The sequence below is a fragment of the Tenrec ecaudatus genome, chromosome 7 (genome assembly GCF_050624435.1).
Source record: "Tenrec ecaudatus isolate mTenEca1 chromosome 7, mTenEca1.hap1, whole genome shotgun sequence".
Classification (NCBI taxonomy): Eukaryota; Metazoa; Chordata; class Mammalia; order Afrosoricida; family Tenrecidae; genus Tenrec; species Tenrec ecaudatus.
In genome coordinates this window covers 119,433,146-119,449,117 of record NC_134536.1, presented here as the reverse complement: position 1 = coordinate 119,449,117, position 15,972 = coordinate 119,433,146, and the positions used below count along the sequence as shown (strand labels likewise).

Here is a 15,972-nt window from a genome sequence, read left to right as displayed (position 1 = left end):
TTGTTCTGGATTATGATTGAACAATACAACTCTTTTTTAATGAACTTTTTTAATGCTGATGCATACGAGATAAAAGCAATTAATGTATGATTTGAGCAACTTCAACCTTTCTTGTTTGACCTCTAAGCACTTCATTGTTTGTGGGACTCCTGAGGCTTCTTTAGCAAACCTTCAGCTTCTGCAGAGGACAATAGGAAAACCACTGACCACTGACTGGCCCTGCTCTGTGCTCCGAGTCACCCCAGTGCTCTTTAGCAATTACGGTAGCGTTGCCAGCAACACAGTGCTGATGAAAAGCACAAAACTGAAATACAGATCTTTGAGATCTGTTTGAGAAGGAAAACAAACCCCAGGTTTGCTTGTTTAGACCACATTTTCTTATTTATTCCTAGACCATTATATTCATGTTTTCTAAATCATTGCCCAGCTACTCGTTGTCCTGAACAATTTCCATTTATATTTAATGCCTGGATCTTGTAATTTCTTGAAAAGGACAAAGACATAAGTCCAGTCAAGGCCATAAGACGGCTTTTCTCCCAGGAAACTGTCAGCCAAATTTCTCAGGGAGGAACTGGAAAATGAAGTCAGAGACATTGATAAATTTCCCTGCTGAACAATCAATAAAACCCCACCATCCTGCTCAGACTCCCACTGTGGAAGCAAGGGCCGTAATTACATTGTCAAAAATTCAAGTTGCTCAGGCTGACAGCGAACCCTTTGAAAAGTGACATATGATTGGCACTGGTTTGGACTGGGGAACCCGGACTGGCAGGCTGAGTAACGGAAGCAAAAGGCTCGAGTGAAATTTCCACGTTGGCTACAGCTCCCCTAAACCCCCAAACATCCACTCTGGAGGAATCCCTTGACCCTGTGTCATATTAACATATCAGAGCAAGCAGCTGACAGAAGGAAAGAAGCCGTCTAAACTCCACCAGAGAATCAGAACATGCCCTGTTCCTACCCTCACCAGAACAGGTAGAAAGCACCCTCTGTATAGTGTGTGTATATGAAGTATAGAGGTGTGTGTGTGTGTGTGTGTGTGTGTGTGTGTGTGTGTGTGTGTGTGTGTGAGAGAGAGAGAGAGAGAGAGAGATTTTCTACAATAAAAAAAGTGCATTCAACTCCATCTTTCCTCTCGACAGCTGAGCAGCAAAGCCCGTTAGCTTAGCAATTTTAATCTATGACAAAATCAGCTGGAGTTGAAGGGTTGCAAAGGGGCAACTGTGAAGAATGAGGCGGGAGGGAGAGTGGAGAAAGCGATATTATTGTGCGATTCCATATACCCCGAGCTGGAGTTAAATTAGAATCCGTCAGTCCCCTGACCGCTGGATGTTACGAATAAAAGGCAAGCAATAGGCCTCGCTGGCTGGGCAGCGATCTCCTTCCGGCTATGCTGGGGCCCATGCAAATGGTTTCCAAGAAGCTTTATTGTAACCATGCCCAGCCATGGCAGTTATTCCCTACTAGGAAGCAGCTGTACCAAGAGAGATTAAAATCAAAAGGTGTTTACTCCCTGGGTGGTAGGAACAGAGCAGAAGATGTCTGGGAATGTAGTTTATGATTTCCAAAGTGAGAAAAAATAATCTTTCCTCCTCTGATGAAAGAAGATAGAGGGGAAAAAATTATCAACAAGAGAAATCTCTAGGCAGAATTTATCCCATATCAAACACTGGCACATGAACTAAGTGGTGTCAGGGACTCAAACTCTGGTGTGTGGGTGGGTGGGTCGGGTGGGGGAGGATAACATCATTAAAAGAGAAATCGTGAATACTTACTGTTTACTGTGTGGCCACACTGGGACTGGCCAAGTGCCACAAATCTCTGAGGTGGACTGATTTTTCCTGATTTTATAGAGATTAATTTGCCCAGGGCCCTGCCTACTAGTGGCAGGGATGGGCTGCTTTCTGGTTCCAAAAGTATTAACCACCGAAGCAAGTGTTTTATAAGTGTTGTCCATGGAATACCTGGACCCTAACACTGGAGGGCTTCACTGACATGCGTCCTTCTGGACACACACTTCAGGAAAACACGAAACAGACTCTGGAGGTGAAGCCCAGAAATCTGAATTTTAGCCATTTCCTTAGAAGAGTCTCCAGACTTCAGGAGACTCTGCTCACTCCCTTGTCCTGGGAAGCTCAATGAAGGCTGGGTCATTAGGGACTTTCTGGATGGGAAGCAGTGAATCAAGTCATTCACTGTCTTTCATAGTTGACAGCAAAAGAAAATTAGTTTTTTCCCTATGTTCCCCCGGTGTCCCCAGGCCCACCTTTGGCCCTGGGAAAAGGCCAGTGAAATTACTTAACGATTTCAACAGTGATAGACCACCATGCCGGAGGGGAAATCTGTTAACTCTTTGTGCCTTCAGTAACTCCTCCTGTAAGACACAGTAGTTCTGAAATTAGAAGGTCCCTGCTAATCCTTCAGGTCCTTCAGGTGGCTGATCTGTGCCCTCTTGTCCTCCAGCAGTTCCTAGTGATAAACACCAGCCTGTTGGGTTTGCGGCTTAAGTGGACTGGAGTAAACAATTTGAAGCTCATACAGAGAGAAGCCCTTCACAGATTGTAGGCTACCAGATCAATAGTACTTGCAGATAATGATAAGGCCACTTCCATTGACTCAATATTGACTCACAGTGATTGTGTAGGAGAGGATGGAACTACCACCGATGGGTTTCTGAGACAGTAACTATTTATGGGAATAGAAATGCTATTGTTTCTCCTGAAGAGCGGCTGGTGGTTTCAAACTGCTTACCTTTCTGGTAGCAGCACAAGTCACCACTATGCCACCAAAGCTCCTCAGATAAAGACAGCAGAGCACTGAGTCGATGTTCTAAACATTTGGTAATTCTCCTCCAGTTTGTTACAGGTTTTCAGAATCTGCATATGTAAAATGTGATCCCCCCAAATCTGTCTACAGAATGTTCTGCCTGGCCAACACTCAACACTTCATAAATGCCTAATGGAAAATGGAGAGAAGGAATTAAGAGATTACCATTTACCTAAATCCACCCTCCCTTAGTTATTTTAGTAGATGAACATTTTAATAGGCTCCCTAACAAGGCTATAGGTGTGGGAAACAGAAAGATGTCTCCCAAGGTATTTCCCCCAAAGATATGCCAAACATTAGAGGCTATTTGCCAACACATGGTAGGAGGTCACATTCAGTCAGCCTCCAGACTACTGTCTGGTCCCACCACAAGAAGGTCCCACTCTCTACTGTTAAGCACAATGGATTAATTCTCACCGAAGGTATTTGGCCATCAGTTTGGTCCCTGTAAGTGGGGTTCACACCCTACTGTTAATGGTATCAATAGAGAGCCAGCCAGCGAGTGACCTGTTTCAATAGAGAGTCAAACCTGCTAGATGACATCCAAAATTAGGCTTCCCTGAATCTAGGATCCAACCATCTTGTCACATGTGTGCACCCAATCCCTCCCCTTCTTATTGTGTGTATGCCCCCAATCGTCCCCCTCTCATTACTATATTACCCATAGCACAACCCCTTTCTGTGATGTATGTCTTTACCTGTAATCATTATTTCAATCTCTCTTCTTTCTCTCTTATTCTCTATGACTTTACTACAATCTTTACTTATCACTGTACAATTGCGCCTACTGGACCGGTGATGATTTGTTAGGGGCTGTCTACCCTGACATACAGGTCAACGGTTAGAACGGTAGTTACGATGGAAACATGATGGTGGTCAGGTTCTACGGAGACCTGGTTTTGAGTCCCAGCAGTGGTTAAAGTGCCTGACTGTTAAAGAATCTCTATGGAGTTGTGCTATTCTTTCTTATCAAGTTGTTCTGAATAGGAATTGACTTAGTTTGGTTTGGGTGGGGTTTTATCTGGGAGCTCAGAAGTGTCAATGAGGATGACAAGTGTTCTGGAGCTGGGTCACCATTGAAGCCCGTATGTCCATATGTTTTATCTGCCTTCCTCTCATGCCATGTCACCAAGTGTACAAACCTCCACTGTGAGACCCAGACTCATAGCTCAGCTATGAAAGCTTACATTTTTCCCTGTTGGGACCAAGGTTTTCCGACTACCAGTCCATTGGTGTCTAAGGGTAATTTCCTGACTCTAAGAAACTATCCATTCTGTGACATGGGATTAGGTCATCAGAAAGCTGAGTTGAGTAGAAACACACTGTAGTCTCATCCCTGTCCTCTCCTAGGAACCCGTGGACACAAGCCCATCTGTACATGAGCTCAACAGACCTCTACCTAAACGTTCACAGAGGGGCAAACAGTGATGAAATGAAAGTGTCTTTGGTTGGGATGTCAGGCGATGACATGCAGAAAGCGTCAGTGTAGGCTAGGCCGCTGCACAGTCAGTTACCCCAGGCTAGCTTCAGTGACGAACAGAAATCTCAGTGGATTATGTCAACGAAGGCTTATGCCCTACTCCATGCCTGACGGCAGTCGGTCTACCCAACTCTGCTCCCAGTTGTCTTCATTTGAGTTCACAAGGTGAAGGAGCTGCCCTGATCTGAGGCAGGCAAAGGGGAAAGGGCAACATGGCCCAAACATGGCATTGACTCTTAAACCTTCTGCTGGGTGATGGGTTATATCATTTCTGCTCCCACTCCATCGAGCAAAGCGAGTCCATGGCGAAGCTCCCTTTTCACAGGGGTTAGGACGAGAGCCCCACTCACAGTGAAGCACCACACCCACAGGATGGTGCACGAAAGCCATGCAAGCCCCACATCCCTCCCCTGTTGACTTACAGCGACCCTGCGAACTATCCCAGCTTTCTCCCCAGAACGGCTGGTGGGTGTGAACCCCCAACTTCTCAGCTAGCAGGCAAATGTGGGTTAATCCTCTTATGGGAAGGGGAGTGGATGAATGGGAGCCAACGCATAGTTTGTGACAGGAATCAGGACAATTAATATTTCTTATTTAAGGAAATGTTACCTGTGTTCCAGTTGACCTTGTTTCCTCAGAATCTGGTAGCCAAAAAGTGGGTGATGTGTTTGTAATAGCTTTTGTAGTTTTCTTCCATGGTCCCACATGGGCTAGACAGGCGGTTTACAATCTGTGGGTTGCGACTCCTTTGGGGGTCAAATGACCCTTCCACAGGGGTTTCCCAATTCATAACAGCAGCAAAATAACAGTTATGAAGTAGCAACAAAAATACATTTGTTTGGGGGTCACCAGACCAGGAGGGACTGTGTTAAAGGGTCGCGGCATGGGGTAGGTTGAGACCCACTGGAGTAGACACACTCTAACTCATTCCCTCTGCTCTAACTACCGCACTCACCATGCAGGGAAAGGCTTCCGTTCCTCACAGCCAGAAACTTAACTCCATAGGGGAAGACGTGGGAAGAGTAAGAACTCCCGTAGAGTGTGATCTGGGCTTTCCCTTGGAAAGGCTTGTCCTCGGATCCCATCCGGAGCTCTCCACCTTCAGACACAAGGATGGAGTGGGCCCTGAGCTCAATGGGTCCCGGAGCCACGAGAAGCAGCTTACCTCCTGGTAATCAGAAAGAAAACTGTCAGTCTCTGGGAGGATGAAGTGACCCTCCTTTCCACACTTCCAAAGCTTGCTAAAATTATCTCTGTTTATAGGCTTCTGCTCAGATTTCAACTTATTTTACTTCATTCTCTCTTCTAGAAGCAGACATCTTGATAAAATACCTGGCAGTGAACGTACATTATCATTGAGTCAGTGTAGGTTAACTATCAAGTACGAGTGGGTCTACAATACGCCTTCCATTCCAAAGTATTCCTGGTGACAATAAAAGGGGGAACTCTTTGTAGCTCAGGGACTCTGCCTGTACCAGCCCCCCAAGAGGACATAGCACCATCCACTAGAGCCGCATGCTCTCTCTCTCTCACATGGACAGCACGGTCAGATTATCATAAGATACTCAGAGACTCAAACATTCAACTTCTATCCTCTCTGGTGAAAGCACCATACAACACATGCAATGAATTTTATGTTTATGCATTGTTCCCTGCAGCTTTATCTAGAATCTTTTTTATTGTAGCAACTATCTACATGTCCAACCCTCTTGGATTGGTTAAATAAAAGATGTGAAAAGTTCTATTTTTACCAGATATCATCAAGGGAGAGAAGATAAATGTGTGCATTTGGGGGCTGGGGACTAGGGAGCAAGTGTCCATGAAATGGAAGAAAATGTATTAAAATCACAAGTAGCATAACAAAAGGAAGTATACTGATGCAGTGACATCATCCAAGTTTGGTTGACCAGCATCACTCCTCCTTTAGATAATGGGCCCTTATTCCCTTGAAGCATTGCACAGCCCCAGTGCATGGAGCTGAGCGGGACTGTCAGGCACAGTGCCCTGTGCTACCAGAATCCAAGTCACATACACAGCCTCCCAAAAGGAATATGGAGCAACAGGCGAGAAGGGCTGATATCTCATTGATTGTTGTGCTGTCATCCTATCAAGTCAGGGAAAAGCACTGCTTCTGAAGCATCCACTCCACATGCCTCCAAAGCACAGAAGTGTCTATGTCTTCATCTGCTTTTCCAAACTTCCCATTGATTCTGTAAGCTTCCAAATACTTCTCCAATAAATTCCCTTTGGGAGAAAGTGTGGAAGAGTTGCTTTCTGTTCATTATAATCAAATCACCTGAAATGATATTATTTTGCCCTAAAATCCAATTATTCTGTAAAAGAGGAATATTAATTTTTAAGAGATTTTGAGAGTAATATTTAAGACAGTAAAGTAGTACTTTCACCTTTGTAAACTTTTATTCAAAGTGATTGGCATATTTATATTTCACACAGATTTTCTCAACACCAGCTTAATCAAACCATCTCATATCAATAAATACTTCAATATTAATGAGTAATTCTCAGTCATTCCCCTCATTTAAGTGTTTTGCAAGAGCATTGGACTAGACCTGACCCACAATGATGTTTTCAGAGTTATGATGTTATACTAGAGACCCCGCAGTCTGGGGGATAAAAGGAGGAAGAGGGTTGGTGTGGGGGCTGTCCTCTGTACAGCCCCAGACCAAGCAATTTGGCTTCTATCACTAATAAACTAAAAAAGTTTATCATTGATGCTTTGGTTTCCCACATGAGTATTACTCTTACCTGATTTTAAGTATCTGACTTTCCTACATGCACACATTTTCTCAGAGATAAACATCTATGTTGTCTCCATGATCTAAAACATCCATGGAATCAATACTGTCTCATAGCAGCCCTGGACCCTCAGTGTAGAATTTCCCCTGTGGGTTTCCAAGACTGTAACTCTTTAAGGAAGTAGAAAGCCACAACTATTTCCCACAGAGCTGATAGTGGGTTTGAACTGCTGACCTTGTGCTGAGCAACCCAACACGTAACCACTGTGCTGCCAGGGTTCCTGATCTAAAAGCAGATGGAGGACATGGAGAAAGCAGGATGTCAGTGACGGCTGTCTGGGTGGGGAGAAGTAGAGAGCACAGACCCTAACCTCCTAAATCCAGTCCTAAGTCCAATGTGCCAAACTGTCCAATTGCATTGGTGTTGCCGTCCAGAAACCACAACTGTAAGCAGTTCAACGTGCCCTGAGTAATGCGAAGTGAGAAGAAAAGGGAAAACGTACCTAGTACGGAAAGAGTGATCAGTGCATGTTTGACCCAATGGTCAGATTTGGAGACCATTTCTTCCCGGAAGGGTTCTAAAGTTTCTCTTCGGCTTTCTTCGGCCTCCGCATCAAACTCTCACGTCTTCCATCCTGAAGCCCAAACCACACACCATCCGTGAGAACCACAGGATGTTTATTTAAACGGTCTGTGCATGACTTCCAACCTGAAAGTTGGTGGCTGCAACCCACTGGCTGAGGCCAGCAGACAAAGGCCTGGAAATCTGCGATCACCACAATTATAACCTACAAAACCCTGCGGAGCAGCTCTGCCCGGTCAACCCACGCATCTCCGTGAGTCTGAAAGGACTTGACAGTTTGATTTGGTGTTTTGCTTTGTTCTGTCTCGGGGTGGGGTTTGGGGGTGGGGGCGGGTGTTGATTTTCTGTTCAGGCACAATTTAGAGTGACATCTGGTTTCCTCATCTGTAAAATGTGAATATTCAGCGATCCCCCCTTCAAAGAATCGTAGTGATGTTGATTGAAATAATGCGGGTAAGTCCCTGGCATTGGGTTTGACACCTAGTAGGCATTTCGTGCGACAGTGTCTTCTGCTGCTATTTCCAGTTGTCCTCGGTCTTTCTCCCACTTGTCTCTCGTACCGCGCAGGTTCTACCACCGCTCCGCTACTTTAGCACATTTCTTCTGAAATGTGGGCTGTGCCTCCTACTCGAAGGAAAACCATCCAAGAAGCGAGAGACTATCATTTGGTAAGCTACTGGTTTAATGCCAGAGTGACATCACACTGCTTCCCAGACATTCAATGGGCTGTTTGTTTGTTTCTACTTTAAATACGCCTCTGTTGTAAATATGCACACGTTGTTACCATCCAGTCAATTCGACTCCTAGTGACCCTCTATAGAGTTTCCAATGTTTCGCAAGTCTTTATGGGAGCCAACAATCTCATCTTTCTCCCAAGGGTTTGAACTGTCCACCTGGCAGTTAGCAATGCAATGCTTAGCTGCCAGCAGATCATGCATGTGTCAGCATACACAGAAATGCCGTAATAGTCATGAACCCTGCTGTTAATGACACGAAATAGGACCTATGCTTCAGGTTCAACTTGATTCTATCTATCGAATCAAAATTCATCCAAAGTCACATAACCTTAACGTTCCAGGTAAGTACCTGAACTCATTGTCTGTGGAGTTGCATGGCAAGACACCCTCTGTGATAACTACTTTGGACATCTGAGCTGACCTTTATGAGCAAATATTGGAGGCAGGGTCTCTGTGCTGACTCTGCTACTGGCCTCTGAAATGATCCTCATGAAGTTTCTTAGGTTGCTGGATTTCAGTTTCCTCAGGTTCCCATTTGGCACCTTGTGATGGACTCATCTTTAAGTGGAAAGTAGAGTTGCATCTTCACCGAGGCACCTTCCAGCTCCAGAACACTTGGGCATCCACTCCTTGGACCGTGCATTGGACAGCTATGACAATAGTTTGAGTTTTCCTGACATTGCTGATGCTGTAGTGAACTTAGAAATCTATTACAAGTACAGTCAGGTAAAACGAGGTGATCTACTTCCAAAATATTAGCCATTCAAAACTCAAGGGAACACAGTTCTACTCTAACAACATGCATGTAGTATCTATGAATTAGGAATGACTTGAAGAGAACTGCTTTATCAGGCACCTACTATGTGCCTCGGTGGTACAAACGGTTGGTGCTCACTCTCAAGAGTGGCACGTCTCTTGCGCAGAGGCTCTTTAGAAAAAGTCTTGATAATCTACTTCTGTCAAGATTATAGCCAAGGATAAGAGGTGTAGGAGCCCCCCATAAAATGATATATCAAAATTAATAAAAATATATTTTTAAATATTATAACCAAGAAAGTCTCATGGGACAGTCCCAAGATATAATTTTGCTTTAAAGATTTAAAGGATCGCATATAACTCTTAAATTCAACTTCTGAGCTAAGAATTAAAGGTCACTGAATTTAAAGTAAGAAGAATTTGGTCTCTCAGAATATATTGGTTCATTCCTTTCGACTTCTGGATAATCAGGACAGTTTGCAGAGATTTTTGCTGTTTATCTTTTGAATATGAATCCTAAGAACTAATATCTTTAAAATCACTTGTAAATAGAGTCTTCCAGCAATTGCTGGATTGCCTAGGACTAAGGAGTGTTCTGGGACGCAAAACTTTGTTCATCTTGAACCTGGAAAAGTTCCACATCAGCCAGAACCAGTCGGTCACCCAATTAATAAATCATCCTTAACATTCTTCCCTCTCAAATCCAAATCATTGCCATCAAATTGATTGCAATTCTATAGAACTCTAGATTGAATTGTATAGATTGAAATTCTATAGAACAGAGTAGAATTCCTCTGAAAGGGTTTCCAAAACTAGAGATCTTTATGGAAGCAGCCCACCCACCCTAGCTGTCTCCTGAGGAGCAAGGGGTGGGTTAGAACACAGGTCATTTCCTTCTCAGCTCAGCACTTTAACCACTGCGCCACGAGGGCTCCTGATTTTAAAATTCTCATGAGCCTTTTATCCTGTGATCTGCTCTGCAACAAATTCTCTGGGAAATAATTTTAAAAAATAAAAACCAACAGGCTTGCTTTAACTGTATTAACTTACATCTTACTTAGTGTTATCCCCCCTCCACATGTGTCTCGTGGAGTTAATACTCTAGGAGGAGACGGGCATTCCATCCAGAAGGAGCAGGCCTGCGTTCTGGTGCGGTTGACTCATCACTGGCCTGTGCACAACAGAAGTAAACCTTGCAGCCCTGCGCCACCCTGACATTGTTCTGCTTGAGCCCATTGACGCAGCCACTGTGTCCATTTGTCTTGTCAAGGGCCTTTTTTTTAATGCCCCTTCAAGTTACCGAGTGAGCAAAATGTGCTTCTTCAGGGACTTGTCTCCCCTGATAACACATCCAAAGTACATGAGACGAAGTCTTCATAATTACATTCAAGGAAATGCAAGCTCACATCAATGAGTTTTGCCTTTGGCTGGCTTATATATGATTTCATTTTTATGTTTTTTTAATTATAGATGTTTATATGTGATTTCTTATCTCCATCCAAAAAAGGAATTGGGGCAAACTGCAAGGATTAGTTTTCAAAAAAACAAAACAAAAAACCCACATAAATGTGGGCTGTGTCGCTTGTACCACTAAGCAAACCATCAGAGACACAGAGACAAATTTGGGGAAAAGTAAAGAGATCATTGAGTGACAGGGGGACTAATAATGCTGCTGTTGAAGGGAGAAAAGAGCCCAACCCAAAGACAACGGATGCCTTGTGTTGACAATAGTATCATCACAGGGATAATTAATTAATGTAGTTGCTCATCCCTGCTGAAAAGCATTCCCACCTCCCTTTGTCCGTGGTGTGTCTGTCGGGGAATCTAAGCAAATGAAGAAGAGCGAGCGTGAAGAGGAAGAGAGCCATCTGCCTGCTCACATTTCTAGAGCTAACCCAAGGATAAGCTTCCTTGTGTGAGAGAATGTGCAGATTACATTTTATCTTGCTCTGTGCCAGAGCCCCAAGTTTCCGTCCTCACACTTTATTAGCTTGAAACAAATACGCAGTGGGCTGCTTTAAAGGAGAGGTGCTTAGCAGTATAGAAGGGGAGGGCAGGGGAGGACTCTATTTCTCCACTTTATGGGGCTTGACCCCATTTCTGAAAGCTGAAATAAAAAGCAGGGAGCCTTTGGCTGTGACCCTGAAATTGCTTGTTATGACAGTTCATGAAAGCTGAGTATGTCCGACAAGTGACCTTGGAGAATTTTATACAAATCAAGCCACCGCCATTATTGTCCCTTCCTGTTGAAAATAAACAAATGAACACAACTTTGCATGTAATCACTTTGTCCCATTAACCAGCTCTTTCATTTTCTCTGAAAGGGAAGTAAAACAGACTTTTAGCAGCTAGCTGATATTTGCTAAGAGCATCAAAACCTGCTTTGTCTAACCCTACAATTAGCCGTCTCACCACAAAATAATGTAGTCGTGTGTGTGTGTGTGTGTGTGTGTGTGTGTGTATTTAAGAGAAATAATCACAACGTTGTAGTTACTTTTGCCCTTGCTGGGGGGGAATAAAGAATGAAGTGTAAATGTTTTACCATATAGTAATATTCTTCAAAAAATCTTCTGCCTATCCCAGCTACCTTCCATTCCCTCCTCCCCTGCTCTCATTAAGGTGCTCCGGTTGGGTCAATGCCGGCCCCCTTTCCCCCCCTAAATCTTCCCCCATCTGATAACAAATGGCCACCACTCCTCCGAATGTCAGACTCGGTGGTGGACGCTCCACTTCCCTGAGTGGGTACCAGCATCTGACCCTCACCTCACGGTCGCTCGTTCTTCCTTGAAGCTCCTCCTTCCTCTTGCTTTCCCAGCTCTCAACCCTCCTGGCTTTCTTCCTGCCCCCCAGGATCCCCGTCTCCAGCTTCCTCCACTGACGACTCCTCTGCACCCCTACGTCTAAAGTGTTTGAAGACTCACTTCTTATGGCCATTCATTCTTCTTTCGCTCTGAGTACCCCACTTCGGCTGGCTGTCTCATCTTGTCTTTATGTCTTTAAGCACCAGCAAATGTGTATCCCTTACACAACTTTTTTTAAAATTCATCTTCCCCCTAGATACTAATTAAACCTAGCAAAGATTATGTTTCTTGATTATACAAGAAAACCCCAGGAGACCACAAATGTTTGTATAGTTTGTTCACGATTATAGTCCCTGTGCCTAGAAGAGTGCCTGGCAGATGTGGCTAGCTCTTAGTCAATATTTATTGAATGAATGGGAATTAAGGTTACAGAAGTAAATGAGATCTCCTAGGGAGGATACGCAGTAAAAACACATGAAAAAATAAGAAAGGAAAACACCTTAAAATATCAATATTTCAAGACTAGAATAAGAAAATGAAGTAGCACAGTTCTCAAGAGCGGGTCACGGACTTAAAGAGAATTAAAAGAATAATCCGATTATGGAATCAGAGGCTCCTGGAAATCTCATAATGGTGAACGTTGAGCTGATGGTGTCAGTAGAGTCAGGGAAGAAGTCCGAGCTAGACTTAATGTTAGGATGCAACTACCAGGTGGTAAAATGAACTCAGAGATAATGACACCTGTGTTCATGCATTTATTTTTATATGGCAGGACAGCCACAGATGGATGGAGGCAAGGTCAAAGGAAGGCTCCAAAAACTCCAATTAATATGATCAATCTGCAGGCTCGGACCGAATACTTCATTTACCCAAAGCTTGAACTATCTAAAGTTTAATTGTGTACATGGATTAGCCCCTATTCAACTTCTGTGTCAACTCTAAATACTTCCTTTCAAACTTTACCAACCTGCATCCCCTTGCTTTTCAGCTCCTAAGAAATCGGACAGATAGTCTGGTGAGCCTTTGGGATTCCCATGCATGGGGATTCTGCTCTACCTCAGCAAGCAGGGCTGGCTGTGTGATCTGGCATGTGTGGGGCGCATGGCTACACCAACCTGCCCTGAGCTGCTATTGGGAGTGCGGGCCAGGAGGCGGTGAGGCAGAGGAGAAAGGTTGCATGTGGGGAAGGCAGCTGCAGCCCGCAGCCTGCACTGGGATGGGGAGGCACATAGCTCCCTTTGTTGGCAAGATCCGGATTAGACTTGTGCCTGATCCACTGGAGCAGAGCCTGGGAAGCCTTCGAGGTGGGCTTGTCCCCGGCCAGAGAGGCGGAAAATCAATTTGGCTGGCAAACGAGAGCCCCCAAGAGCTCAGTCCACGCTCCATAATCCTATCTCCCAGCAGCTCAGGAGAGAGATGCCGGAGTCCTCGCATATTCATGGGGGACGTGAGGCATAAATCAGGCTTTAAGGATTGGGGGCAAAGAGAATGGCCTCTCTGGCTGGACACTAATTAATCAGGCACAGAACACCTAAACCTAGCAACCTGGGACCGAGCTACGCACACACCGACACAGGCTGCTGCTGCTGTCGCAGCTTCTCCTTTTTTTGTTTGTTTGTTTGTTTCATTTCAATTAAAATAGATATTGCATAAAAATGTACCCCTTTAGCTGGTGCAGCTTATGCATCCCCCTGTTCTTCCTTTAATTAAAAAACATGCTTGCTGCAATACTTGCCAGAATCACTTTAACGGTATTTTAATTGCAATGTCTCTGCCTGATTAAAAAAAGAAAATATGAACTCAAAAGTGTGCGCAAAAATGGTCTCCGAAGGCAGAAAAAGAATCAGAGACACCCCTGGAAGAGATACTATATACTAATTCCTTAATTGCGCTGGTCCAGCCATCAAATGGGCAGCATGGAAGTGGGGAATAAAATAAATGTGAAATAAAATCACCATTTTGGAGTTGGCACACAATAGCGGTCAGAAGAAATTGTTTTCATCCGCTCAGATGTCCCTGACAGGACAAGGAACCACATCCACCTAAAAATGTCATGAGCAGAGTAAGTACATTTAATGCGGTCGGCCAACGTCCACTGTTCTTTGCAAAGGGTAGTGTGGCCTTTGGGAGGAGAGTGACTGGGGTGGTTGAACTGGCTTCCTGTCCCGACAGTTTTATCTGATTCCCTTGATTGTGTTGGGCCAGTGAATCTCAAAATGCTCCAGTAATATCTGAAGGGATTGGTATATCAAGTGTGGAATTATTTACATGTCTAGAAGTTTGCTGGATGCAGATGATGATGCCAACTAAAGGCCACACTTTGAGAACCAGCTAGTGGTAAGTTGATAATGTGCCGATCATCTTAGGACATAGGCTAGCTTCTGAAAGAGGTTGAGAACTGTAAGGCCAGAATTACAGATTAATGCTTGCATTTGTTTAATCAGCAAGGATCTACTTCTCCCAGGGACCGCTGACAGATGCTGTAACGAAAACGAAAAGAGCAGCAACAGCCAAACTGTCCCCACCTCCCGCAGGTGACAGTGGAGTTCAACTAACTCAGCCTCTCCTTTTTTGTTGTTTTAATAAAAAGCAAAACTCATTAAGTTAACCTTATAACTAAATGACATCTACACTAAATACTAAGTGTAAACACGGTCATGGGAGACAAACTATACAGAAATATTGAAAAGAACTTAAACACTGAGATATAAACAAACACCTTTCTCATTATAGCTACTGTTACCAATTACTGCTTAAGTAAAACCGTGGGTTTCCTTCCGGCTTCCAGAAAACCATTACTTCCTTTTAGTAGCAGAGCTCTGGGCACTAATGTGCTCACAGCGCTCGGACTTTCTGTGGATTTCTAAAAGGGCACCTAGAACACCAGGGGGGGAAAGAAGAAGAAGAAACTATTTCTCAACAGAAGCAGGCAAAAGAGCGAGAGAGAGAGAAAAATCTGTCTTTTCCCCACAGGCTGGGTCAAGCAGGTAATTCTCTCCCTAGCTGCCACATAACTAATTTGTTCAAATAATTTTCCTCCTTCTCTTTATCAACATTCAATTAAGGATTGACCCAGTCCTCTTAGGGGCCAGTCCTACAATTTGATACACTTCTCTGAGTACATGTTTTCCAAAAAATAATTAATTAAAGGTCCCAAGTATAATTTTTCTTTCAACATGGTTAATGCTACTTGGCTATAGCCCAATAGTTTTAAGCAATGAAGATCATCATTATTTCCAAATAATATTTCCTTATTTTTAAAAAATGAAAATAATCCTACCTGGGCTCAGGAATGTTACATTGTAGTTACATGCCATCCAGTAGGTTAGAACTCACAGTGGCCCGAAGTACAACGGGGTGAAACCCTCGCTCTGCACCATCCACGCAATCTTTGCTGTGTGGTCCATCTTTCCAGCCATTGCATAAATCCGTTTCACTTAGAGCTGTCCTCTCTCCTTCACTAAGCATGATAACCTTCTCCAGTGACTGGTCCCTCCTCCTAGCACGTCCAAAGTACACCAGACTGTTTCTCCATCATTTCTTCGAAGGAGCATCCTGGCAATATTTCTTGGAACATAGCCTTATTTATTCTTTGTTTCATGATATATTCTTCTTCCTCAACATCATCATTCAAAAGTGTCAGCTATTCTTTGGTCTTCCTTAGTCATTGTCCAGCTTTCACATGCATATGGGGCCATTGAAAATACCTGGACTTGGTTCAGGGTCTTCTTTGTTTCCAAGCCCACATCTTGCTTTTTAGTACTTTAAAGAGATCTTGTGCAATAGATTGGCCCAATGCAGTGTGCACTCGTTTGATTTCCTGACTCCTACATCCATCAGCATTCATTGTGGATGCAAGTAAACTGAAATTCTTGACAAGTTCAATATTTCTGTTTATCATGAGGTTACTTATTGGTTCTTAATATTTTTGTTTTTATTTTCTTTATGTTGACATGTAATCCACGTTGAAGGCCGTCATCTTTGATTTTCATCAGTAAGTGTTTCAAGACCTCTTTGCTTTCAGCAGCAAAAG

The 15,972-nt window shown here is 43.8% G+C and overlaps 1 protein-coding gene across 1 annotated transcript in view; it reads right to left on the bottom strand.

The window, feature by feature from the left end:
• PKHD1 (PKHD1 ciliary IPT domain containing fibrocystin/polyductin) overlaps positions 1-15,972 on the bottom strand; it is a 588,229-nt gene that overhangs the window by 379,906 nt on the left and 192,351 nt on the right. Inside the window, exon 36 of the mRNA XM_075554069.1 lies at positions 5,262-5,474. Coding sequence (XP_075410184.1) covers positions 5,262-5,474 — 213 coding nt within the window. The remainder of the gene's footprint in view (positions 1-5,261; positions 5,475-15,972) is intronic.